The sequence below is a fragment of the Alternaria hordeiaustralica genome, assembly GCF_023758085.1.
Source record: "Alternaria hordeiaustralica strain BMP 2776 chromosome Unknown scaffold_7, whole genome shotgun sequence".
Taxonomy (NCBI): domain Eukaryota; kingdom Fungi; phylum Ascomycota; class Dothideomycetes; order Pleosporales; family Pleosporaceae; genus Alternaria; species Alternaria hordeiaustralica.
The window spans coordinates 813,144-841,096 of NW_026056779.1; the positions used below are offsets into that span (position 1 = coordinate 813,144).

At 44.9% G+C, this 27,953-nt stretch overlaps 5 protein-coding genes across 5 annotated transcripts; 2 read left to right on the forward strand and 3 right to left on the reverse strand.

The window, feature by feature from the left end:
• Positions 1-2,026: 2,026 nt before the first annotated feature.
• J4E84_004704 (uncharacterized protein) lies at positions 2,027-3,534 on the reverse strand (the record flags this gene model as incomplete). Its single annotated transcript, XM_049387307.1, has 3 exons — positions 2,027-2,466; positions 2,522-3,147; positions 3,206-3,534. 3 exons carry the CDS (start codon positions 3,532-3,534, stop codon positions 2,027-2,029), a joined length of 1,395 nt encoding a protein of 464 aa, XP_049245080.1.
• A 583-nt stretch (positions 3,535-4,117) lies between these two features.
• J4E84_004705 (uncharacterized protein) lies at positions 4,118-6,471 on the forward strand (the record flags this gene model as incomplete). Its single annotated transcript, XM_049387308.1, has 2 exons — positions 4,118-4,454; positions 4,505-6,471. The coding sequence occupies 2 exons, from the start codon at positions 4,118-4,120 to the stop codon at positions 6,469-6,471; spliced, it is 2,304 nt and encodes a 767-aa protein (XP_049245081.1).
• Positions 6,472-10,614: 4,143 nt separating this feature from the next.
• J4E84_004706 (uncharacterized protein) lies at positions 10,615-11,097 on the reverse strand (the record flags this gene model as incomplete). Its single annotated transcript, XM_049387309.1, has 1 exon — positions 10,615-11,097. One exon carries the CDS (start codon positions 11,095-11,097, stop codon positions 10,615-10,617), a length of 483 nt encoding a protein of 160 aa, XP_049245082.1.
• A 3,405-nt stretch (positions 11,098-14,502) lies between these two features.
• J4E84_004707 (uncharacterized protein) lies at positions 14,503-15,645 on the forward strand (the record flags this gene model as incomplete). Its single annotated transcript, XM_049387310.1, has 1 exon — positions 14,503-15,645. One exon carries the CDS (start codon positions 14,503-14,505, stop codon positions 15,643-15,645), a length of 1,143 nt encoding a protein of 380 aa, XP_049245083.1.
• A 1,126-nt stretch (positions 15,646-16,771) lies between these two features.
• On the reverse strand, positions 16,772-17,617 carry J4E84_004708 (uncharacterized protein; the record flags this gene model as incomplete). The annotated part of the gene is made up of 4 exons (XM_049387311.1): positions 16,772-16,888; positions 16,967-17,380; positions 17,487-17,501; positions 17,561-17,617. 4 exons carry the CDS (start codon positions 17,615-17,617, stop codon positions 16,772-16,774), a joined length of 603 nt encoding a protein of 200 aa, XP_049245084.1.
• Between the last annotated feature and the right edge of the window lie 10,336 nt (positions 17,618-27,953).

Genomic DNA, 27,953 nt, shown 5'->3' on the forward strand with positions numbered 1-27,953 from the left:
ACAGACCGGTGTCAAAAGAGGAAAACAACTCATGATCTTGAGAGAATGCGCCTCGGGTTCAGCCCGCAGGGCTGCGCATCATAATCCAATGCTGAGGTAAGAGACCGCGCACAGCGGAAGGGGAGCACCATCAAACACATCAAACACACAGACTTGCAATACTAATAAATTGAATATCAGGGTATCAAACGTTCTAGCTCCCCTCCCTCCCAGGCCTATACGGAATATACGCATCCCCCACCTCCGGTATAACAGCATTCCCATCAATTTCCACCGGCGCAATAGGTTTCCTCGGCACCCTCGCCAACCCAGCAAGTTCCGTTGCCTCAACTCCATTCACCGGACTCAGCCCTGATGTTGAACTTCCATATGCCGGTGCAGTACTAGCGAGTTTCTGACGCTCAGCTTCTGTAGCGTCCATCTCGACGTTCCATTCGGGGGTCTCATGTGGGTTTTGTGATGGGTTAGCGTAGTGGGCTGCGGTCGTGCCTTTGGGTATGGCGTGGTAGGCGGATGGGGAGTGATTTGCGTTATCGTCGATGGGTCTTGTTGGGTCATCGTCTTTTTCGTCTCCCATGTGCTTTGATGCAAGTGCTGCTTTCCTGTTCTTCTTTCGTCGACGCCAGAGGAGGAACAGTGCTAATGCTCCGAGGATCATGACTAGTGGGATGACGGTGGCTATCGCTGCTATGGCACCTGTTGAGATCCCATTCCCACTGCCATTGTTGTTACCGCCACTTCCTCCTCCCTGACTTCCACCACTGTTACTTGCGGATGCACCAGTCGCTGTGTTCGAAGCAGTCGGGTTTACACTACCGGCATCACTAGGCTGATACCTCAAGTGCAACGCAGTGATACTCGGCGTCGCGCTTGCCGGCCAAGATCCCCCAGCATATGTCCTCAACTCGTTCTCTTCCGCGTCCGCTTCTCCGCATTCAACAACTGGGAAGTTGCCACTGCCACCTGGTCGACATCCATCTCTTCCATCTGCCTGAAACCCATTGGGGCAACACTGCAACCCAATCTCTCCATCTATCCATCTGTTGTCACTGCCCTCTCCGTTCGCGTCTGTTTGTGTAGCAACGGCCGTCCAAGACGCGGGGCATGCGGTAGCGGGCGAGTAGAATGCGGATGGCGATGGATAGATATTCGATGTCACCCAGGGCATGCAAGCGGTGTTTATGCTGAAGGGTATCGGATCCTCATCTTCTTCAGGAAAGACACATGTCTCGCCCCATGCGACGGCGCCGTTGAGGTTGCGTAGGGTAGCGCATGCTTGAGGTGGTGCAGTCGCCCATGCTGTCTCCCAAGTGTGTTGTAGGCTTCGCGATGTAGACGTCATCACGAAAGAGAGGAACTTCAGTCCTCACCACAGCCACGGCTGTGTTTCTGGGCAATGCTGCTAGCTGCGAGAATAGAGCTAGAGATTGAAAGGAGAATAATGCCACAGAAAAATGGCAACGATGCGCAATGGCTTCACAGCAATTACTGAACACCGAAGACACGCCGCTGCATCGGGGGAATTAAGTACGTTATTCCCAAAAGCCCATTCATCATCGGAATACATCACCAGGAACACAGCCTTGCCAGACCCACTTGCCGCATCTTGGACTGTTAGAGGCGTGGTGGTGTGGAGAGAATTCGATGATTTCATTCGGTGGCAACGGGCCGGCAGTTCACCTCATAGGTTGCTGTTCCTGGGCAATCTTGGCAACTTAGCCTCGTGTAGGCTAGTTTGGTTGATCTCAGTGAGTTAGCGATCGATATTTGCCTCGGGCATGTACAGTGGAGTCTGTGTTGCTGCCGTTGGTGGAGAGGTGCCGGTTTTGGAGTGTGCAAAGGATTTGGCATAGCCACTGTACTCATCATCACGCTGCACCAGCGGCCGGGTAGTGAATTTTGTGTTCTATTTTTGAATTTCCGTTTATGTACAGATAGTAGTAGTGTGCGAAAGTTTGTTTCGAACGGATAGTTCGGTATATGGTATACTAGATCAATTCTTTCGTAGGGTTGTAGGACTCACCGGCTATGCTTTGTAGCCAGCCTCCGCCAGACCCTCCTTCAGGCTCTCAATCGCCTTGGTGATATCCGGTCGGTTCGGGTCAGTGACGCTGACGCCCATGTGTCCGAAGCGAATGTACTTGGTTGCGATCTCCTTGTGCAGACCACCAGCGAAGATGACACCCTTCTTCATGAGGTTGGGCAGAACATCCGGAGGTGTCATACCTTCGGGTAGGTAAATGGCGGTCATACCAGTGGCCTGGTTCTCAGGCTTGGAAGCAAGCTGCTTGAGACCGAGATCAGCAACAGCCTTCTTGACCTTTTGCGACGCGGTCTTGTGTGCCGCCCAGTAGTCTTCAACGGGTCGGGCGAGGATCTGCTTGAGCGCAGTGTCGAGCGCGTGGATGAGTTGTGGGGAGGGTGTAGCGAAGTAGGACGCCTTCTTGGCTTCGTAGTTCTGCATGACTGCGGTTGTGTTAGTTCCGCTGATGCGCCTGACTAGGGATCCAGAGATACTCACTGGGCAACCAGTTCTTCCATGAGCCGAAGTAAGAAGTTGGTCGTGTCTTCCTCGCCTTGAACCTCTCAATCGCGCGGCCAGATACCATCATGATGCTCAGACCAGCTGGGCAGCCAATGCCCTTTTGTGAAGCCGTGACGACGGCATCGAGCTTCCACTCGTCGAAGCGGATCTCTTCGGAGCCAACACTGCAGACACCGTCGACTACGACCAATGTCTCGGGACTCACCCTGTGGACAAGCTCGCTCAATGCCTTGATTTCGCTGAGCACACCAGTTGATGTGTCGACATGGGTGACGGTCAGGATCTTGTACTCCTTCTCCTCCAGTGCCTTCTCCACCTCGTCAAGTTGTGGTCGGTCGCCAATGGGCGCTTTGAGCTGTGTAGCCTTGACACCGTAGGTTTCGAAGCAGTCGGCGAACGAATCGGCAAAGTAGCCAGTGTGTAGGACGAGCACCTCATCGCCGGGCTCTACCAAGTTGGCCGCTACCTGGTCCCATCCGAGTGTGCCAGAGCCAGAGATGACGAAGGGTTGCGCGGCAGGGTCGCTGGACAAGAACAGCTTGCGCAGGTTTCCGAGGACTTCGCTGAATGTGTTTACAAAGGGTTGGCCGACGTGCGATTCACTAATGAGATTAGCAATTGCGAACAGGATGAACCGTAAATGCGACGAAGGAGTCTTACCTGTAATGGCTCATGGACGAAAGTACGGCATCGTCAAACTCAATGGGCCCAGGAATGAGCAGGGCAGGGTGTGGTGGTTGGCTCGACATCTTCTTGGGTGGTTCCGGCGCAAGCTTCTTGACCTGCTCTACTTCCTTCTTGATTTCCTTCTTGGCTTCCTGCTTGAACTCTTCGGCCTTCTTGGGAGGTATGCGATTGCCTTGTTCGTCTTCGATGCGGGCGGTGCGTTCAGTGGAGAAGGGAGTGTTCAATTCGAGAAAGGGCTTCGAGTCTAAATGCTTGGAGATCTGTGTAAGGCGGGAGCCAGCGCGCGCACGAGGTGACGACATGCTTGGGCGGGGTTGAAGGCGGCTGTTCACGGCTAGGAGACGCAACCGCGGGGCTGCAAACATCCGGTGATCGGAGACGCGCGATGGATCAAAGTGGCTTTGATAGACACGAACGGTTGCTGCGTTATGCCAATTGCGACAATCTGCGATTATTTGTTCGTGTTCAGGAGACGAGGACGCGTCAGAGAAAAAGAAAATTAGTTACTGATAGTAATGAGAGACTGGGAAGGAATTTGGAGATGCGATTGACAAATAAGGGGTCTATGGATGGCCGCTCATAAATTTACGGAACGAAAAGACACTTCTACACGCACGGATGCGGACCCGGGAGTTGCTGAATCGTGGGGTGCCACGGGTCCGCGATTCGGTCGCGTGGCGGGTGAACATGCGCTCGTCACGTGCTCGCGAGAAAACGGCTGGACTTTACTCGGCAGGGATGTTTGTTATGATCGGGCCCACTCTCGTGCAGCATCAACACTCGAGCGTCAACACGATACCAATTCGCTATCAATGCATCCTAGCAGCGCATAGACAGCTCGATACACTTATACGACACAATTTATCTGACGCCTTGAACATTTCGATGCGTGTCACACGCGCCCGCGCCCAACAGGGCAACGATGATGCGACCGACGCGACCGAGCGTGCACCCTTGAATCAAATTTCCTCAAATGCGTCGCCCAAGCAGACCCGCCACGATGACGAGGAGCTAGTCCCGAAAACACCCGCGAAGACGCCCGCAAAGACTCCAGGAAGGAAGGCGAAGGGCAAAGGCCGGGCGAAAAAGGGAAAGAAGGGCAAAGCGGCTGAGGAGGATGAAGAGGAGCAGACCGGAGCCGCACCTGAAGAGGAGCAAGCCGCAGATGAAGCGCCCACGAACGAACCAACTGGCGACGATGTTTCCAAAGACGCTTCCGATGGTGAGTTCGCAGCCGCTCCAGACCAACAACCGTGGACTAATGGTGTACAGGAGCCACAGAAGCCCCCGCAATCACCGAGCGACCCGTGACTCCAGCGCCGCGATTGACACGCCGACAACTGGCTATGCAGGAGGAGGAAGCGAAACAAGCGAAGCTCAGCGCCCAATCACAAGAGCCAGAACCAGCGCCAGTTGCAGAGGAGGTGCCTTCGACTGTGGAAACGACCGCAGAAGCACATGCGCCCGAGGAGACATCGTCTGAAGATGCAACAACAGGCGCAGAAGAAGCGCAAGTTGAGAGTGAATCACAGGAACCGATACAGGAGGTTGAAGCCCCAGCTACGGTAGAGCCTGTAGAGGAAGCGCAAGATGAGCCCATACCGGAGGTAGAGGAAGCGCCTCAAGAGAAAGCCGATACTGTACAGACAGAGCATACTACGTCAGTGCCACGGATCGATGAGCCCCATTGCGAGGAGCAACCCGTCGAAGCAACCGCGACTGAAGAGGATTCGTCTGAGAATCAAGTGGCTGAAGCTGACGCTGAAGTCCCCGCACCCTCAGTCGAAGTGAGCTCAGAACCGGAGCCCAAAACACTTGTAGCCGAGAGGCCCAGCGAAGACGCCATGACACCACTCAGGAGCCATACGTCCAGCCGACGAGCGTCGCGCAGCCCCTCGAAATCGCCAATGCGACTGGAAGAGTCGTTCGGGGCCATTGATGCGCTTGAGGAGGCACTGGAAAATGTGACCTCAGTCACCAGCTTCAACCATGCGAATGAAGTGATGTCCCCTCAGAAGGCAGAGTTTCCAAAAGCAGCTACCACACAGACGATGCGATCGAAGGCGCTCGGAAAAGGGCCAGTGCCTGCGCCTGCGCCTGCTACCAAGCTATCGAGGACACCCAGTGTTGCTGCGCCTAAGAGCATGAAGCCAGTGAAGTCTTCGATGGCTCGCGCATCCAGTGTCCGCACAGCGCCTAACAAAGATGTCAGAGTAGATTCCACGGAAACAGTAGATTACCTTGCCTCAAAACGCCGGCCGATCAGTATGTCATTCCCCACACCTGCAGCACCACCAAAGGGCCGCGCACCCACAAAGGCCACCTTCCAGCTTTCGAGTAACGATGTGGTCGCCAAACTCAAGGCCCAAAAGGAGGAACGTCAGAAGAGAGAGACAGAGGGCGTGGTTCGCAAACCACGACCTATCAGCATGCCTCCTCCACCGAAATCCGATAAGCCCCTGACGAGACCTGCGTTCCAACTCTCTGGCGAGAGGATTGCTGAGAAGCTTAAGGCACAAAAGGAGGAGCGGTTGAAGAGGGAAGCCGAAGCAACTGCACAACCAGCACCAAAGCAGCGTCCTGTCAGCATCAGCATGGCACCTAAGCAGCGTCCCGTTAGCATCAGCATGGCTCCCCACGCAAAGTCGACGAAAGCACTGACAAAGGCGACTTTCGAGCTCCCCGGTTCCGCCGTCGCTGAGAAGCTAAGGATTAAGAAAGAAGAGCGTCTGAAGCGAATGGAAGAAGCAGATGCAGCGAAGAAAGAAGCTGCCCTCAAGACACGACAAGCACCAGTCCGCAAGCCAGTGACCGTTCCGATCAGACAACAGCAACCAGGTGTTACCATTGCGCCGCCACAAGCATCACAACCACCACAAACCCAGACCCAGCTCCAGCCACAGCCCCAGGCTCAACGTGCATCGTCGCTGGCTAGCAAGCGCAGCAGCATGTCTCTCTCGCAACCGCCATCCCAATCCCGCTCCACATCGACTTCCTCAGCAAACCGCAACAGCGTCATCGTCCCCAAAGCCATCGTCACGCCCGTCGACGCCGCACAACAGAAAGTCAAAGGCAGAGAGGTTTTCAACCGCGACCGCATGGAGAAAGAAGCCCGTGAGCGAGAGAGGCGCGAGAAGGAAGAAGCTGCTAAGCGAGCGCGGGCGGAAGCTGCAGAGAGGGGCCGCATCGCGAGTAGAGAGTGGGCTGAGAGGCAAAGGAAGAAGTTGATGGGTGTCTGAATGTTCTTGCGACATGTTTTCTGGTTCGGCTTCTTATTTGGGGATTATGTTTGGTGTCTTGGATATAGAGGGTGTTGCTATACTCTCCAGGTCTCTTCTTACTTCTTGCTAGGGTTGGGTTCATCTTTCCTTTGGCGTACCGACTGTCATTACCTCGTCCTCCGATGGTCGACTGGAGGTTTTCTTTGGAGTTGGAACCATGGCGATTGCATCTCGTCTCTTCCTTTGGCCAGGTGAGTTGAATACAGACCAGACCCGGTGTGTTTCGTTTCCAGGGCTGCACCAATGCTCTGCTCTTATATTATATCATTCAACAACTTACAATTTGAGCCATACATCTTTGAGTGTTAGCTTCAAACGTTCAACATATGTCTTGTGTCCTCCAATCTGCCAGTCTAAGTTTCCCGGTTCCAAGGTCTGGCCCTCAACGATTTGACATCTTTGACAGCTTTGACTTGCCCCTGGCAACAACATTCGAGAAGGCCCAACTGTCCATGAAAACTCTTCACAGAGTCTCATGCCATGAAGTGTTTCGCAGCGCTTGCGTCGGCACATGGACTTGCATGTCTTGCACTTTGGATCTTCAATTAGCGCCATAGGGTCGGGCCTTACCATCCCACGCGGCTTTAGCAGCAAAATTACTTCCAAGGTTCTTGCGATTTGACTTTGAGTGAGGCAGCATCATCGTTGAACGGCAATGCATACTCCACCAGGACACTATCGTCAAGCGTCCGGTTGGCACCGCGGCTGCTGCCCGACGGTCTGGTATTGGGCGGAGTCCCTTACCGCTCGTTTGTGCACATGGCAGCAAGCCTGCCCCATAGCGTCATTGTGTCGAGACACGTCGGAGATTGGGCACTTGTTCTGTACTTTGCGAACACATCATGCAGAAGTCACGATTCGTCGCGGGTACATGTGCCGTGGCATCGACTGGCTCGGCACGCTCCTGGTCTGGTTTGACATCCCACGCAGATCAATTGGCGTATGACTGACAGGCGAATGTGTGATAGGCATTGAATTGTGCGACATTGTGATGGTGTCGTGCGATCTCTTCGATCTTGTGTCCACGTGGGTCGAGGCGGTACTTTCAGCCGCACCGTTACGTCCAGCGTGTCAAGGAAGTAAGGGAGAACAACGAAAGACGTTGCGACCCAGTCTACGCCTTAGCTCTTGGGAATGCAGCCCCATGTGTTTCAAACAAAAGCTTCTAGCTCGTGGTTCTCGTCAACTGTCCCAATATCACAAGGGATACCTTGGAGTATCGAGATCTGATGCGTGTCGGCGCGTACCGAGAAACCCCGCAGAGGATGGAGCTACGAGCCGCCAGATCTTATCAGTACGAGTCAAGCGCGAGGTCCGCGGCGTGCGCTTCACGGCCATTTGGGATCCTCTCATGACGCCATCGTGCGCTTCATATCAGCCCAATGCCGAGTCAGTTGTCGTCGTACCCACGCTTTCCTCGCGGTCAGGAACTGCTGGGAAAGCATAATGGCCCGAATGACTGAAATTGAATCCCCAATCTGGCACGATCCGAAGGGACGTGAAGGATCTGAGTGTTCCTGAACGGCACATGCGCCGATCAGAGATAGCTCGATAAGCGAGAATGTATGATAGGTTGGATCTAATTCCCGCGAGATCTTGACAACATTGATGACGCCTGATTGCACGCGCATTCCCGTCTGCCTGCCTTTCGGGACAACATGTGCGTGCCTGCATTTCGTTGCGAGTCAATTCTGGAATTGTCAGGGTGTGTGCGATGGATGTCAGCGATCGGTCCCTTGCATCGCGCGATTAGGGTCCAGATGCAGTGTCGATGGAGGTCACTCCTGCGTCTGTGACTTGAAGGTTTCCCGCTGTTCAGCCAAACATTAGGCTTTCCCCAGGTTATTGAGGATCAGCGTACTACAACAACAGTCTGGATCTACTGCCAACTCTGGCCGGAGCTTGCGCAATAGCGAGATACATTCAATAGCTTCTAAGCGAAGTCTCATGGGAAGCGAGAGACTGATTGAGTGCGTCGTCACGCTTTTCCGCGATGATCCTCGGAGATCCCGGGCAATCTGCACGCAGGCGATGAGTACCAGTCATTGATGTTTGGTGAAGGCTGTGAAGCCATTTTGCTTTTGGTCACACACTGGTAGCGAGGCTAGGCTCAGGGGGTCTCGAGGAGGCTCAACATGGCATTGCGCAACTCCGAAGGTATGTCGGGGAGTTGTTCGTTGTCTCCGAGCCTTGTCAACCCGTGGTTTTTGGCTGGATGCCTGAAGACCCGGACCTAACTTTACAGTAGCGGCTGCACCCTTAGCTGCCATCGCAACCGGAAGGGGAACCCAGCATTTTGTATGGATGCAAAACAGCGACCAGTATCGGTCCTTTGACTGGGCATAAGGTGCTTGGGAATGTTTAACGCGGCCCGTGGCGGTTATCGATTCTGTGAAGTCGTCGGATCTCGGAACAGGTGACTATGCCCCAAGTGTAAGCGAGGTGAGCTGTGAGTGGTGTGAGTCTGAGATGGCTGCGTTCATGTCGTTCGAGCCGTGTGCATCGCATGTCGCACACGCGCGATGACCTAATGGTCGGAGTAGCAGGATGCCGTCGTCTCGCCATGGCCTGGACGGACGTCAAAGGGCAAAGCTGCACAAAGTGTTGACAACTGATCCTGGGGCTCGCTTGCGAAGTGGAGCCGGATGAGCTGGCATGGCGGAAGAGGACCGTGAGAGCGTCAAGGCGCTGCTTGAGCAGATGGAAAATTCTTCGATGAGGCGGCAGTCGGGCGCTGCCGTGACAAATGCGGGCTGCGACTTGGACGACAGCGACATACGACAGACGACATGACGAAACAGGCAACGCGAGCGTGGCTGGCGGCGTTGCGCCATCGTGACTTCCCCTCACCTTTGCAAATGCCGCATGACGAAGCGTGGGATAAGTTGCTTTTTGTTGCGCGCAGCTCGCATAACGACTGGCGGGATGAGCCCTGTCACCGGTAGAGACCCATGGCAAGCTACGGCCCGTTCACACAGAAATGCGGAGAAGCCAAGCAGAGGCATGCCCACCTGCAGCGCAAGTCGCCAATGGCACGCCCCGGACGCGGCCGTGGGCATGCAGGTTGGTGTTTGAAGTGCTGAAGGGCCCTCTGCCCATACCCAAGGCAAGGGCGCTGCGACCAAGTGGGTGCTTCCTGTCTGCTGGAACCCGTGGACCTCTCAACAGCGTCCATGTGTGTCTGCTCGGTGTTTATCGCCACCAGCGATCACTTGCTGCGAACGTTGTTGAGTGTGGCTGACATCTGGATCATGCCTGAAGTCTGTGAAAATTCTTCCTGGCGAGCGTCGCACAGCCAGAGGCATACCGGTGGAGAGGCCAGCCGTGCCTCGTCCTCGCACTCTGACCACGTACTGCGCAACATGCAAACTCTAAAGCGCCACGGGAATATCGAGAGACGCAGCACTGGGCCCGGCCGTGTCTCATCTGTGCACGTCTGAGAGGCTTGTGCTTATCTCGAGCCAAACACTGTGCCAAAGGGTGCCCGTCACGTGTTGGTGAGGGGTTGGCGCGATCTGCGTCGATAGTGAGACAGGATGGGGTTGGACAGGCGGTTGCGCGAGGCTGTCATCTGAGTATCACCGAGAACAAGTGGAGCAGAGGCAAAAAGTTTGTGTCTTGTCGCCATGAGTCTATGCCCATGGCCGTTGCGTCCATTTGAGACAGCTACTACTACGCTATAGCTAGAGCGGAAAACAGGCGCGACATTCAACGCCGGCCGAGTGAGAGGAATTCCTAACCGTCCTGGCCACAGTGGCCGTGATGCAATCGCATGTGCAGAGTGACCCCAGTCACCCACCCACGCCGGGGCAAGATGCTCGTAACAAAGACCCCTATACACCAAGGGGATATATAAATACTTTTAATCGTACACTGCGTCCACGTATGACAACAAAGGAAAGGGTACAGAACTAGAACGCAGCGCAACGGTGGTGGATATGCAGGTGTACTCCGTGGACCCATGCCAGTCTCAACCCCCAAGGTCCGAGACTGATGCAAAATACAAGAGAACAGAGAGAAACCGAAAGAAAGACAAGACGTCTTAGTCGGGTGTCGTAATTGTCGTGAAACCAAACTCCAAAAGCAGCGGACTTAACGAGTCTAGTACTGCGTGTACCGCCTCTTGACGTCGCGTGTTTGGTCAAAGGAGCGCATGTAGCTGTTGAGTTGGGTTGCCGCTTGTTGCGAGATACCGGACTGGGACTGGGAAGATTGCGAGGCTAGAGATGATCGTGACGATGAGGGCGTCAGGCTGCGCTGAGGGGAGGGCCTCGTTGCGGTTGGTGGTGCGAAGTAGCTGCCATTTGCGGTTGGGTAGTAGTGGTACGGGCTCGCTGGTGGCACTTGTGAACTCGAGGCTCCCTTGTATGCGGAGAAGTTGATTGCGGGGGCGAGGTAGAAGCCGTTGTTGGACGAGGACGACGAGGAAGCGGATGATGACAGTTGCGAGGGTGCTTGTGCTGTGCTGCCGGCTCGCTCCATGTCGACTAGGCGGCACGATTGGGAGCAGTAGACGCCGTTTTCAGCGATCTGGCGGTCGCAGGACAGGCAGAAGTCGTTGAAGCACTCCATCTGGGAAGCCATTGCGAGGTGTGTGGTGTGTTGGTGAGTAGTGGTGGTGGTGATGATGGTATAGCCGCCGACGAGATGATATCGGGGGGAGTGTTGGATGGGTGAGTGTAGTTGAGGTAGCTGAACTCAGGAGGGACGACTTGTTTATGACTTGGTATGAAGAGTCAAGTGGGAGTCATGAGGTAGTCAAGTTGGTGAGCGGCAGGACCGTGTGGAGCAGCGGGAGGATGAGCCCCATATACTTAAGTCGCGCTCAGGCACTTCACGGCTGACCACCGACCACCCTAGCAGGCTTGGGTTGCAGGGTCCACGGGAGACGCACCCCTGTCGCCTCTCCACAATACTGATATTTGTTCGAAGCGCTGTAAGCCCGCACCCCTCAGCACCACCACCTGCACCACGCACCCATGCACTCCCTAGCGCCTCCGCCGAACAGGTCCAGTGCCATCCCTCGCCAGCTGCACGCTCTGCACGCTGCTTGGGCCACCACGGTGCTGTGCTGCCGCCATTCGCTCTCAAGCAGCGAACGACGGCCCTCACGGCGCTGTGAGCTGCTCGATGCTGCAGCCCGCAGAGCGTAGAATTTTCGGCCGCGGGGGCAAGAGCAGCCGGCTTGCGTAGTGAGCAGTGATAGTCGCGCCATCTGGTGACCACCCTCCACCTCCGCCCGAGTTGCGTGATAGCAGCGCGACGCGAAAACGTCGCTCCATGACGGAATCCCCTCGCTAGTCATCTGCCCGGCCCTGCGCCGGACGCGCAGATGACTGACGTGCAAATCTAGGTACGAGGCTTCCTCTTGCAGCCATATGGCGGCGGGCCAGTTATCGGTTTCAGCAGTCATGAGCGCCCTCCCATGTCCCTCTCCCACTCCCTCTCCAATCCCATGCTGCCATCCACGACCATAGCCGAATCGCCTGCCCCAGCGTTAGGCCCGCTTTTCGCTATCTTCGGTGATAACACACGCCTCCCCAGAGCCATTATTTGCACGCGCTAGCTTTCTGTCTCACCCTCAGCCCTGCACCAAGTCAAATTCTTCCTCTAAGCCAGCCGCCTTCCGTAAGCCGTCCATCTGCCACACGGAGTGCTGAGGAACCATACTGATCCTCGTGGCGACGGACAGAAACGCACACCCACCTCGTCTTGACTATGCAGCTAGTTCCGACCAAGTGTCTCGTTTTGCACCCGCATGCCTAATCACGAACAGCCTTGATCCAAGACGTTATCTCTGGCCTGCAAACCACTCTCTTCCATATACGGGAGTACGGCTACGGGTTGCAGCGGCGATCTTCAACACTATGCACGACACACCACCCTCAGAACTGCCGCCTGCTGAGCCCTTTCACAATTCCTCAACACATCTCCTCTTCAATTTCCGCGCGGCTCTATGCCTAATCCGCTGTCCAGACAGGCGCCTGGAGGACCTTGACGCTTCGCTTCTTGCTGAGCGCCTCAAGCCTCTTTTCCCTAAAAAGTCAGGAGCAGACCGACCTGGACTCATGGTCATGGCTTGCTGCCCCATCGGGAGCCGGCGAAGGCGAAATGAGTATCAAACGGTAGTAGGAACGCATGTTCGCTTGTTCGTCTAACTGCTCATGGCTTGCGCAATCTGTGCAGTGTGCAGAGCAACACTCTTCCAGCTTCTCCAGCTCACACCAAGCGAGATAAGACGCTCGGTGCAGGCAACCGCAATCCTACCAAAGCATACGTCCTGCAAGTGGCTGCAGCCTTCACAGTGTCCATGTCCAGACGGACGAATGACGAAGCCGCCCCCAGCTGCAAGTCACTTGGCCGACGTGCTCCAACACGAGCAGCCTGCATGACCTGCCAGAGAGACAGCCCCCACGCTGCTTTTTCCAAGGTTCCTGTACGACATGCCCTAGACAAGCCACCAAGCGAACTCCTTGATACTTACAGGCTTTCTGCAGGAACGGTTTGGCCTTATCGCAAGATCCTCGCGGTTAACGAGGTCCCTTGAAATTCAACTTCTCTAGTGTGCCTCCTTTACCATGACGCGCGATTCATGATACTGCAATCACGGGTGCAATTACAGCAGCGCGACCAATGCGGTACCCAAAAACAGATGTGGCCCGTGAAAGATGCCCTTCCCCACAATAACCGCACGCACTTTGTGATTGCGAAAGATGGCGACATTGCCAGGGAGCGGGCCATGCGCTGCATCGCTTTGCCCTCGAAACGGCTGTCAGCCTCAATAAACAATACAGCGTTGCACATAATCCTCAACAAGTATGCATCGACGATGCACTCCCCAGGTAGCAGCAGCGTTGATCAACGATATAGCACAACGTAATGCATCGAAGGCATCCAGACTTCATATATGCTAGAGTATAGCACCACTCGATTCCCCAATGACTATGCTGTGCATCGTTTACGCGCCCCAGCTGCAAGATGATGCAGGACGCGGCTTGTCCAATATTCGTGCGTCTCATGTACCTGTCCCCCTCATTGCCAACATCTGCAACACTATGGGGACCTTCGGGATGCAGAACCCCAGACCACTCGAAGGACCTTGCGAGACGCGACCTGCACATCTAGCAGGCAACCTCTCTCGAGCAACAGGCGAATACACGCTGTGTAACTCGACGACAGGCGCCATTAATCTATCGTGAACGCGGCACGGAGCACCGACCGACTCTAGATTCAATAACGAGCAGCCTCGTCTCGTTGCTCGCTAGAACCTGGTGGTTATCTCCCGAGTTTGGCACTCTCCCGAGACATCGGCCCGTTTTGTTGGCGGGTCGACCGCGAGTGGGCTTTTCCCAACGATGTGTGTTTCCCGGCGGTTGCCCGTCGCTGGTACTGGAAGGGCCTCCCTTTGCGGGAGGAGTCGGAGTGGCGCCGTCAAACTTACCAAAGTTTCCATGTGTCTGGTGATGCGCGACGCCGCACTCGTGATTTCCAAACTGTAGTCTAACTCTAAGACAGACGATGGCTCTTGCCTATAAACTAAAATCCAGCAACGATCTTGGGGTACAGTTCGCCTAGATACAAGCTAGAACAAACGAGCTTCATCAAGGTTTGGGTCGGACCGCCAGGTTTCCGTGCTCTCAAATCAACCGGAACCGAGCTAGCGGCATGACTCGAGCCTCGTCGTTTGTACCGTTCACATTCAGCCACGAATGACTCTTGCATGTGTTGCGCCGCCTGGGGACGACTCCAGGCTTCTCTTTGGCCTGTCGACGTTGGCGACATCGTCGAGCCTCATGTTTGTAGCCATGGTACTGCGAACGCAATGCGCGTGGAGTGCTCCATTAGCCTCGCTTACTATGCGCTTGCTAGTAGCTTGCCAAAACTGTTTCATCACCTCATTTAGACTAATACTGCGAAATCTTCACCAGAAGACAACTACAGTACAACATCCATCACGCAATCGCGACCAAAAATCACCCGATATCCGTCATGGCCTACTCCGCCGAGCTTCGCCTCGCCTTGCAAGCCGTACACCGGGCGTCATTGCTCACCAAATCCGTTCTCCGGAGCCTATCCAACAACGTGTCTGCGGAGACAAAGGCAGATGACAGTCCCGTGACCATTGCGGACTTCGCCGCTCAAGCCCTCCTCATATCAGCCCTGCGCGCCGTGTACCCAACAGACGCGTTTCTGGGCGAGGAAAGCGCTGATGCATTGCGTCAAAACGAGACACTCGCTGACCGCGTCTGGCAGCTCGTGCAACAGGCGAAGGACGAGATTCATGCAGGTGGCTCCGAGAACGAGAAGGGGGACGGAAACGCTGTCCAGAAAGAGGAGCTGGCTTTCCCGAAAAGTAAAGAAGAGATGTTCGAGCTCATCGATAGGGGTGGTAAAGGGGAAATCACCAGAAGAGGGCGAACATGGGTCATGGACCCCGTGGATGGCACAGCGACGTTTATGCAGGGCCAGCAGTACGCTGTTTGTCTGTGTTTGCTAGTCGATGGCGTACAGCAAGTCGGTGTCATTGCGTGTCCCAACCTCGCCTTCCCTGTCCAAGGGGAACTCGGCCAAACAGCGATCCACGAGGACCAAGTTGACAAAGATGGCTTTGGCGTCATACTCTCCGCTGTCAAGGGCCAAGGCACTTTTATCCGCTCCATGAACAGTACCCTTTCCGCTGGACTCGGAGAACCCCGCCACGTAGACCGGACTACGCTTCCCCAAAAGAAAACCTCAGAACTAAACTTTGTCGAAGCAACACTAGGCAAAACATCTCTCTCCCAGCCCGAACACAACGCCGTTGCTACTACTCTCGGTGCGCAATGGCCGGGCACCATTCTCTGGTCTCAGCAAATGAAATACGTCGCTCTTACCTTGGGAGCTGCAGACGTCATGGTGCGCATCCCCAAGACTAAAGACCGTTTTACGTATATCTGGGATCACGCTGGTGGCCATCTTCTTTTCCAGGAAGCAGGCGGCGTTATCAGCGACTTCAAGGGTGAACAGATTGATTTTGCGAATGGAAGAAAGATTACCGGAGAGAGGAACTGGGGTATGATTGCTTGTATGCCTGGGTTGTTTGAGGAGGTGGGTAGGGCTGTTATGGAGGTGTTGAAGAAGAGGGATGGTTGAGCTGGTGGTGGAGATGGAGATGCTGGTTTGAAGGGAGTTGTACGCAATACTACAATACAACATTATGGTTGAACCAAACTCGATGTACACTGGGAATTGAGCGAATGTCTCTAGGTCAGTTTCGGTGCGGTGACATACTGCATCATGATGGTATACCAGAGGCTATCTATAGATAGGACTAGTAATCAACACACATCAGATTACAAGCTGTTGTACATTCAGGTTAGGCGTGCCAGGGCATACTACCCTCCGAAGGTATACTGGGTAAAGTCACGCTGTTAGACAGAGACACTATAGATCACGCTACAACATAATCTCTCAATGTTTCATGTACCAGCTCCACAGTACCGATTGCGTGGGGTTTCGGGTAGCATCATGCCATGCCCGCACCACACCAGCACGATCACATCGGCTACCCGATTGAACCGGCATGTCGCTCGGGACGAACATGACCGTCCAGCCTCAAAACTCAGGTCCGGGCTCGGGTTTCAGACTCCAAAGCTTGAAAAGGCGCCGTGTAGCGCTACACAGAACCTCTAAAACAGCCTCACCGGACAGCAAGTGACATGCCACGGGAATACAAAAATGTGGGGTAAGCCACGACATAAAAAGAGGGAAAAAAGCGGAGTAGCAGCAGCAACGACGACATGATGACATGAGTCTCAGGTGAGCAAGAAATCGGGGGTTCGGGTGCTCATCATCTGCTTGCATGGCTTCTGGCTTCTCAGGGGTTGTACAGCATGGTATGGTCATATGTAGGGAGAACACGGAATATGCCTGAAAGACATCATGCATGATTGCGGGTCTCTTTTTCGTTATGGGATCTGCGCGGACAAGTATGGAGTGTGTGCTAACCGTAACGGATAGCATGTACATGAATGGGGTTTATTACACGACATCCTTGGTATATAGGCGGTGCTACAGCGGAATCAAGTCCGACGCCAACTGGATCGGCGCTGGTTGCTAGAGAGAGGGGGTCCATGGTCATTGCGTATATGTTGTGTACTGCTTCTATTCCTCGTTGTGAACGCATGCACAAGCATGCTAGGTGTTTGCACAACCTCTCTGTTCATGCGCCCACCCGGCTTTGAGCCGTCGACAGCCGCTGGCTTGTAACACCTTTGGTCTATGATGCGCCGCCGCCGTTTTTCCGGAACGAGACTTTCTCCACTGCGACGTTTTCGTTGCCTTCGGCGTCTTTGCGTAGTTGGTAGACGTAGAGTACGAGGACATCGCCTTGGACCTAGGTTCGTGTTAGCCTGATATCCTCACCACCCCGCTGCTGCTTGCTGTTCCTTGTGTAACACCTGGGTAAACTCACATCCATCAACACAAAACTCGGCGTGGGATCTTCGTCCTCCGTCCACCACCCCGTGCTCATAGCACCTGTCGCACTTCCAGGGTTGACAAAGAACTTGCCTTCCATCTCATACGCCTCGAACTTGTGTGTGCCGCCCCATAGCAAGACATCGACGTCCATCTGCCGCGCCGCTATCAGCAGACTGTCGCCGTCGCCGGGTGGTATGATGGTGTGGCCATGTGTAAAGCCTATGCGCAGACTTCCGTGTGTGACGACTTTCGATAAGGCGAGATTGGGCGCTTCAACGTCGAAGTCGCCTTTTACGATCTGTAGGTCGGGTGCAATGGCGCGCAGGAACTCGTACGTTTCGCGATCCGTTATGTTGCCTAGACAGAGAATCTGGCCGATCTTTCCGGGTGCGAGGAGTTTCTTGAACTATATCGTCGTGTAAGCGCATGCGCGTGTGGGTCTACGAGAGACGGGGTGCGGTTGTAGTGGGTGGTGACGGATGGTGAACGTGATTGAGGTAGGGTAAGCGTACCTTCGCCGGTATGTCCTATGCAGCCTGTAAGTTTGTGAGGTCTAGCATCGTGAAGGTTTGTTTTGGGGACGTACTGAAGCTCGGTCTGGTATGAAGAGGTCGCCTAGGACCAGCACCAGTCGCGAAGCCATTGCAGTGGCGCAGTCGTGTCGTTATGCGCGCAAACTCCGCCGAATGGTAGCTCAGAGATATATAAAGCAAGTGAAGGCGGCTTCGCGAGGAAGACAGAAATGTAGCGGAAGCTTGCGGGGATGTTGCGCGCAGCTGGAGGTGGAAGTTGGGGAGCTATGCTGTCACTGGGCGGGCCCCAGTGGCAGAATTCCGAGCTTGGCAGGGACGCCTGAACTGGAGATCACGATGCTTCTCCACCACCCACTTTAGGGCACCTTGACCATGCTTACCTTTCCTGCTGAAAAGTCTTAGGGCTACTAGTTATCTCACTTTCCTTGGACCTCCGCCTATCGGTTTAACACTGGCTTAACCCCCGAGGGTTATAATCAACGCATTTAACCACTAATCTACCCGTGCGCGATTGTAGCTATTATTACTTTAAGAGCCTGTTTAGTAATTATTATATAAATTTTAATATAAAGAAAATATAATTAGACTCTAAAATATAATTTATTAGTATTCTACTACCTTTATATCTCTTTATATAATAATTAAGAAATAAATTTATAGAATAAATATTCTACTACTATAGCTTAATAAAATATTTAGCGTATTCTACTACTATAGTATAATAGAATATCTAGTATATTTTACTACTATAATATTTATAATATATATAAAGTATTCTACTACTATAGTATAATAGAATATTTAGTATATTTTACTACTATAGTATAATAGAATATCTAGTATATTTTACTACTATAGTATTTGTTGCGTCTAGAAGCATAGGAATAAATAGAAGATAAATTATTATATTATAAGCTTACTTAGAAAGCTCTCTTAAGTAGTAAAGCTTCTAAGAGCTTATCTTAATCTATACTAGTATAATTACGTACTATGCTCTTAAGAAGCATCTAAAGGTATATTCTATAATATACTCTCTAAGTAGCCTATAAGAGTAGGCTACGCAGTTATAATAAGCTCTTTTATTATAGCTAAGAATACTAATTACGTACTTATTAGAGCGTGCACAGCGCTAAGAGCTTACTTAGCGCACGCGCGCTAATTATAATATTACTAAAAATTATTTAACTAGCTAAACGCTCTCTACCTCTTACCTAAAACAAGAGTAAATATCTTTAATTTTTATTAGTACGCTTACTAACTTTAGCAGCATACTCTATTATACTAATTAAACTAAGTATACCTCTCTATATCTATCTCTAAGCTCTATAGCATTATATTAAATAAGAATAAGTATAAGTATAAGAATAGCTACTCTTCTAAGAATAAGTAGTTTAGTTCTAGCTCTATAAGCGCCTCTAAGGTAACTTCTTTAAGCTCTAGTTACGTAAGCGCGTTAAAGGCTAAGCTATTAAGCTCTAATACCTCTAACTTCTCTAAGTACCTAGCTACTTTCTCTAAGATAGAGAATTACAAGCGCTTAAATAAGCTTTATAGTATTTCTAGAGGCTTTTCTAAGCGTAGTTCTTTTAGTAAGAAGTAGAGCTCTAGTTCTATAAGTACTTCTACTTCTACCTACAACCTATTTACTACTCTAACTTATACTTCTAAGAAATCTAATCTATTTGCTAAGTATAGTAATATAGTTACTTAAGAGTAGGCTAATAATATTTTATATTATAATAAGCGCGCTGCCTAGAAGTATACTAATAAGTAGTACGCTTGTAACTTTAAAGCTAAGAATAAAGTAGAGTAAGAGCGTTATAACTAGATTACTTATAAGTATTATATTACTAGTTAAGCTATAGAAAATAAGCAGCGTTTATATTATAAGCGTAATAAGTAGGTTAAGCACAACTTAGAGCGTAGTAATAAGAATTCTAAAGCTAAGGTAATTACTAAAACTAAGCGCCTTAAGTCTAAGAATAAGCGCTTTATTAATAAGTAGTATACTAAGTAAGAACGTCTTAAAATTCTACTTCTAAGAGCTATTAAGCTCTATTAAGAGATAGTTCTAGAGAAAGTAATCTACTAAGCGTAGTAGTCTGCTAATTCTATTAGCGTAATAGAAAAGTATAATAATAAGTAGGCTAGTAAGACTACCTAAGAAGAGTATACTAACTATAATTCTAACATTACTGCGCTCTCTTAGAAGCTTTCTAGTAATTTCTATAAGTAGCCTTCTAAGGTTACTATTATAGTTTCTAGTTCTTTAGCTACTAGTAATACTTATTCTAATATTCTATTTCTAGGTTCTTTAAGTTCTAAGAGCTCTACTTCTAAGAATTCTACTACTATCTCTTCTAACACTTCTAAGCTTTCTACTAAAGCCTTAGATAAGCTTTCTATTTCTTAAGAGAGTAGCACTATTTATAACACTTTACCTTTTTCTAGCTCTACTCTTAAGAAGAAGTAGCGTTCTTTTATTATTATAAGTAGTATAAAAAGCTCTCCCTTTAATCTAGAGCTCTTTATCTAGTCTAATAGTTTAGATATTACTAATTCTTCTAATAAGTATAATAATAAGAAGTATAATAGTAAGAAGTATACGCTTAATAAAAATTCTAATAATAAGAATAATAAAGCTTTAGTAACTAAGTCTGCACGTAAGCGCAGCTCTAAGAAGCCTATTTTTATTACTACTAGTAAGCTTTGCAAGATAGTATACCTCTAATACTTCTAGTCTATAAGCACTAGAAAGGCTACTAACTTTCTCTATAAAAACTATGTAAGTATTAATAAGAGTAAAAAGTCTAAGCGCTGCCTTACTAGTACTATTAGTAATTATAGATATAATAATATATACGTATACTTTTTTTTAAGCTTAAGAAGCTTTACTAACTTTTTTTTAGACCTAAGTATATAGAAAAGATTACTAAGCGTATAGTTAATTAGTTTTATACTATAGAGTAGAACCTAAAAACTAGTTATCTACTTAATATTAAGAACTCTTACTTTTATAAGCTTATCTATAACTATAATACTACTTTTAAGTAGTGCTTTAAGCATAGCTATATAATCTAGAGGCATAGTAAGAAGTAGAGCTTTAATACCTTAAAGGTAGAGCGTAATACTAATAAGTCTAAGAATACTTCTAGTATTAAGTAGTCTTAATCTAACCTTAATAATAAGACTAATAACGCTTCTACTTCTAAGCAGCGCTCTTCTAGTAAGTTTTATTCTAGTGCTCTAACTTCTTAGTGCTAATAAGCTTTATAAAACTTTGTCTAGTAGTTAAGTAGGTTAACTATAATAAGACTATAGATAATAGTGCAGCGCTCTCTAATAATAATAATAAAAGAGCGTCTTCTAAGACTATTACTAATAATACTATTATAGTTACCTATAAAAGTATTACTACTAAGCTTAGTTACGCATTTACGTCTATAGAGAAAGTTATACTCTCTTAGTTCTTTACCTTAGAGTTTAAGTATCTCTAAGCTTGCAAGAATACTACTAATAACTAGTAGTACTTCTCTAACTTTGCGCTTAGATAACTAAAAGAGCGTTACTCTAATTATAGTTCTAGGTATACACTTTTTTATCTTACTACGCTCTTTAGAGCGTGTACTTTAATAAAAGCTTTTTCTAATAAGTAGTTTTTTATAGGCCTATAAGAGAGGCTACGCTTAAAATACACTTTCTACTACTCTCTAAGAAGAGTAGCTAAAAACTCTTTTATGCCTTATAAGCTTTATAATACTACTAATAATTTAATATTCTTTATATTTAACTACTTCTTAAAGTAGGTAAATTACTAAACTAATAGATTTTTAGTAAGCCTATTAGCTAGCATACTCTTAGTCTCTAGGTACTTAACTCTAAAAGACTCTTTAGTATACTCTTACCTTAGCTATATATTTTAGATATTAATATATCTAAGGCGTGTTATTATACGCTTGTTAGCGCTAACTACTAAGTATATAGTTTACTAGTTATTATAGAAAATTATCTACGCTACTTCTAAGGTAAGTGTAAGCTTCTAAAATAGCCTCTTAAGAGCTATTACTTTTTTACTAATATACTTAAGAGTAAGAAGCTCTACTTTTATAGTTAAAGTTATTATAGTTACCTATTATACTACTTTCTAAATAATAGTACCTCTAAAGAGTATAATAAAGTAGCTCTATAAAGAGCGTCTAGTCTTTAGATTATCTATAAAAAAAGCGTTGCTATAAATTATAAGCTCTACTCTAGAGTACACTCTATAGTAGATAGCCTAATAGTAAGTCTTGTATAAGTACATAATTGCTTAGTTAACTACTTTAATATACTCTTTACTTAGGTTTGTAAGAAAGTGTAAAAGCTTTAAAGCAGCGTATACTATATTAGACTGCAGTATAATAGCTATATAGAGTAGTAATCTAACACGCTCTTAGTAGTCTTTAACTACCTTCTTATCTACTTTACCTATTAACTTTATAAGCTCTTAGCTTAGAAGTAGTATAGTAGAGCTTAAAAAAGTGCTTTCTAAGTTAAACTTCTTAGTAAGCTTATCTAAATACTTATTATGTACAAGTATTATAGTATAAGCAGCGTAATTACGCAATACTCTTACTTCTAGAAACTATTTAACTAGGCCTTTCTCTTCTAGGTTATATACTACTTTTATTGCATTAGTAACTTACAAAGCTTCTTAATAAGTAGTATAGTAATATATAAGTAGTATATTATTAACGTAGAAGAGTAGAAAGATCTTTCTTTATTTATTAAAAAAGAGACAAGGCTCTTCTTTAGAAGTAATAAAACTTACTTTCTTTACTATGCGTAAGAGCTCTTTATACTAGAGTAGTAGAAAGTTCTTTAGTCTATAGAGAGTACGCTTAAGCTTTATATACTTACTAGGCTTCTTAAAGCTATCTAGCATATTATATACTATAACTAGCTAGTGCTTTTAGTGCGTATAAAGAAATGCTTCTATAACGTTAAACTAAAGAATCTCTAGATTAAACTTAGCTACTATTACTATTACTATTCTAAAAGAGCGTAAGATAAGTATTGCTACATACGTAGAGTATATAAAATTAATTACTTATAGATCTTCTCTTACTACTACATAAGCTTTATACTTAATAAAGTAGCTATTCTAATTAACCTTATATACAAATACCTACTTTAGTAAAAGTAGGCGCTCTTATACTAAGAAGCGCTTAATCTTCTTTTAAGTACTTACTCTATAAAGTATATTAATCTTTTTCTTATAGGCTTTATAGAAGAGCTTACTATATAGATAATTACTAAGATTCTTATACTTCTTTAGAAGCTATAGTAGTTAATTATAGTATACGCGTTTAGATAGCTTATACTTCTATAGAAGTACATTACCTAAGATTATAGCTACTATAATTAAGTAAACTATTATAAGCTCTTTCTAGTCTTTTTCTACTCTATATAAGTATTAGAGAAGACTATTTAGAAGGTTATTATCTTATATACTATTCTATAGATTATATAGTAAATAAACTTCTAGTTCTTCTACTTCTAGGCCTTTGCGTTGCTCTCTAATTCTAGAGCTTAATTACGTTAGTTCTCTATAATTACGCCTCTAGCGTGTTAGTCTAGAAGTAGGTAGTAGTTCTATTTTACCTTATTCTAGAGAAGTTCTAAACGTAGAGCGTGCGTAGAAATATAGTATACTTAGTAGTACTCTATTCTAATAAGCACTATATACCTTATTCTAATAAAAGCTCTCTATATTAGAAAGCTATTTATTACTTAGTACTAGTAGGCGCTTTTCTCTAGTTTAGTGCACTTTCTAGGCGTTACTATTATACTTCTAACTAGACCTTATAGTCTAGTACGCTCTAGACTTTAGTATTTACTCTAGAGTAAATAGGCTAGTATGCTCTTAAGAGTCTGTATAGATTTCTAGTAGTTAGCTAGCTAAGCTTTCTACCTATATAGAAGATATATTATGTACTACTTATTAATTAGGCTAGCTAGCCTATTTAATAGCAAGCTATAATATACTACTCTCTAGCTTCTAGATAGAGTCTTTAGAAGTATACTAGTCTTATATTTTATCTACTACAGCGTAGAGCTAGTTAAAGATGTCTTTATACGCTTCTTCTACGTTGTATAGCTTATTCTTATATAGAAGATTAATAATATACGTAAGCTCTTCTACTAAGTGCTTCTAGCTACCTTTAGCGCTACTCTTATAGAAAAGCTTTTTATTAAAGCTTACGTTTCTTATTATAATTATTTAATTAAGCTTTAGAACCTATATTTTATAAATATTAGACGCTCTATATTCTACTAGGTATCTAATATAGCCTCTTAGTACAACTTTAAAGTTACGCTTATTTTATCTAGCTACTTACTCTCTATTAAGTAGGTAAGCTCTATAGCTATAGGCGTAGATAGTACTCTAATCTAGGTAAAGGTTAGCTGTAATAGTACAGACCTTCTTACTATACTCTATACACTATACGTTAAGTATAGTATTAGATACTAAAAGATTATAAGTATATAATAGGCTTATATTATATAGCTAGGTTGCTGCTTTTATAATATCTAGCTAGAGCTTTTTAAAGAGATTTGCACTAACTCTTATCTTAATAGACTTAGTAATTATCTTCTAACCTACTCTCTCTACTTCTCTATTTAGTTTATAGGTATAGATAGAAGTACGCTCTATAATAATACTTTGCTCTTTAGCCTATATCTTAAAGCGTAACTTACCTCTCTAAGGTAGCGTTGTAATATTATTATCTTAGATAATAATATAGATATTAAGCTTATACTAAGCTATAAAAAAGCTTATAAAGTTGTAAAAGACTTTTATAATCTCTATAAGTGTTTTAGCTTAGAGAGTATATTAATAGATCTTGCTACTATAATTATCTTTAAGTACTATAATCTAGAGCTCTCTATTATAACTAGTAGAAAAGTTAAAAAGATTCTATAAGATTTTCTAATAAGGTCTTAGAGCTTTCTTATATAGTTATCTAGAGATATACTACCTTATATATATAATAGCGCAATACTTACACTTACTTTAGCTTATTCTCTTAATACGTATATTACGCGTATTCTTAATAAGAGCTTAGAGCGCTTTTAGACCTAGGTAGCCTACTCTTGCGTACTAAAGCTTCTCTATATTAGACTAAGAAAGGCTTCTCTAGAATTATTATAAGCGCTAGTTATTAGTTACGCTTATTATAGTTAGGTAAAACTTTAAAGAATTATATTTAATAAACGTAAGCTTATACTCTCTCTTAAGCTTTACTAGTATAAAGTTATTAGTAAGCGTTTCTATATAAAGCGTTAAGTCTAACTCTAGGTACTATAGTCTAGCTTTATTAAGAGCTACTTCTAAAATAATATTAATATAGAAACTCTCTATAAGCGCTACGCTTATTAGAATAAAGTTCTCTATATATAGTTCTCTTTTTCTAGTTAAAGCGTTTCTAATTCTTTATGTACTATATCTAAGCATCTAGAAGAAGAAGCTTTCTACTTTTATAGTGCGGAATTTATATACTCTTATAAAGGTCTTTAGCTTAAGTAAAGACATGTTATTAATAAGATATACTACTACTCTATTATCTAAGATAGTACTTATAGAGAGTAGGTAGATGTTAAAGTCTATAGTAGAGTATACACTACTAATGCTTAGCTAACTTATAATAAGAGTAGAGTTAATAAGCATTGCCTAAATTAACTCTAGGTAGATAGAGTTTAGGCTCTTAATCTATGCTTACTATAGAGTAGTCTATCTCTTTTTATTAAGAGCTCTCTATAGGCTATTATACTTTAAGTCTCTAAGCTTAGTAGTAATTTTAGCTTTAGCTTTATTAGAAAGCTTTAGAGGTTTATCTATAAGCGCTATTTCTAAACGCTTATATATAGTAGTAGACTACTTATAGTACTATCTATATAGGTAATTCTTCTTAGGCTTCTAGAATAAGTTATTATTATTAGAAGCTTATTACAGTGCTTCTATAACAGTAAATATACTACCTCTACTATTAGAGCAAGTAGTATACTCTTAGATTAGCGTAGTAAAAATCTTTAATACTTATTTAAGAGTAACCTAAGTTCTACTAATAGTAAGAGCTTTAATAAGGTTCTGCTATATAGAGCGCCTCTATTCTAGAGTAAGCCTAACACTAATTACTTCTAAATAGTTCTAGATAGTAAGTGTATTATTAACTTTAGTAAGTTTATACGCTTTAGCTTAGACTAGAATATAGAGGTATTTCTATTGCTAGCGCTTAGCGTTAACACGTTCTTATTACGCTTTCTAGAGGTATACTCTATACTATAAGTGTATAAGATTCTTAGTATAGTTCTTCTCTAGAGAAAGCGTAGACTTAAGGTATTTAATAAGTACTTGCAACGTAGCTTTTTTCTCTATAGAGATAGAGAGTATAGTAGAAGCTAGAAGCTTTAAGCTAATAGTCTAATTAACCTAGTTCTAAAGATACCTAATGTAAGTACTCTTTAACTACTATTCTATTACTTATACCTTATACTTTGTAATAAATAAGTTGTACTTGTTAGCGTAAAGCTTATTAACTAAAGCGTTCTATATAATTACTGCTAGCTCTAAGATAGTTAGAACGCTTATCTAGATAGAAGTAGCTATTTTAGTGTTAGAGTTAATATTAGCCTAAATTTCTCTACTTAGAGTATAGAATTTAAACTAGATAAACTACTTAGGCTAATGCGCTAAGTTAGTAAGCGTAAAAGCTTTTATAGAGATTATTATAGAGTTACTTATTATAAGTAATAGAGCAGTGCTTCTATAGAAGTACAAAGATTAGTAATAGAATTAGTATTACTATGCTCTATTAAACGCCTTGCGTTTTAAGTATATAAATATAGAACTATATTATCTTCTTAAAGTACTAGGCTTATAACTATTACGTCTAGAAGTATAGAAATAAATAGAAGATAAATTATTATATTATAAGCTTACTTAGAAAGCTCTCTTAAGTAGTAAAGCTTCTAAGAGCTTATCTTAATCTATGCTAGTATAATTACGTGCTGTGCTCTTAAGAAGCATCTAGAGGTGCGTTCTGCAATAGTATTTATAGTATATATAAAGTATTTTACTACTATAGTATAATAAGAGTATTCTACTACTACTTACTTATTCTAAGTTTATAAGTATTTTACTACTATAGTATAATAAAAGTATTTTACTACTACTTACTTATTCTAAGTTTATAAGTATTCTACTACTATAGTATAATAAAAGTATTTTACTATTACTTATAAGCCTAGGCTTTCTTATATTCTACTACTACTTACCTATTCTAAGTTTATAAGTATTCTACTACTACTTACTTACTCTAAGTTTATAAGTATTCTACTACTACTTATAAGCCTAGGCTTTCTTATATTCTACTACTACTTACTTATTTTAAGTTTATAAGTATTCTACTACTACTTATAAGCCTAAGCCTCTTTATATTCTACTACTACTTACTTATTCTAAGTTTATAAGTATTCTACTACTACTTACTTACTCTAAGTTTATAAGTATTCTACTACTACTTATAAGCTCTTAAAGTCTTTATATATTATACTACTATAGACTTATTATAAGTAAAAAAAAAGATAGTAATAGATAAGACTTAAACTTAAATATAAAAAAAATAGTAACTTTATATATAAGAAATTACTTATCTAGTAGTTAAGTAGATATTTTAGTTAAGAGCTATAGGTTACTAAACTAGTAAAGAACTAATATACTAAATAGTAGTACTATATTAAGCTATTATTAATAAAGAATAATTAGATTTAAGGCTTTATATAGTATATAAGTATAAGAAAGCTAGTAGAAATATAAAGTTATAATAAGTAGAGACTTTATATTAGTAGCTACAACGCTAGCTTTACTAGTATAGTAATATAGTATATAGATATAAAAGATAAGTAATTAATAGAAGGTAAGAAGTAATAAGTAATAAGTAATAAGTAATAAATATACTTTTTTTAAGACTATAATCTTACTTATAGCTATTAAAACTTTAGTTTATAGTAATTTTTTATTATATAATACTTTCTATATTAATAATAATAATAGTAGTAACTACTTTAAAATATCTACTTCTAAGTCTCTTCTATTTAGTCTTCTATTTAGCGCTTTACGCGCTATAATTTTAGTACTACTACTATAATTTATTATATAGTAGTAATAGTAGTAATAGTAATAAAATAAGCTTTACTAAAGTAAGTTAAAGTCTAGTATAGTTTAGAAGTATAAGTAAGTATAGCACTACTATTATTAGAGTTAGTAACTATATACTAATAGTAATATAGTCTACCTTAGAACTTTACTTAGTGCACTTAGTATATATTAGCTATACTACTATTAATAATTATACTTGCGCCTACGTCTACGCCTATACTTATTATTTCTATTTCTACTCTTTC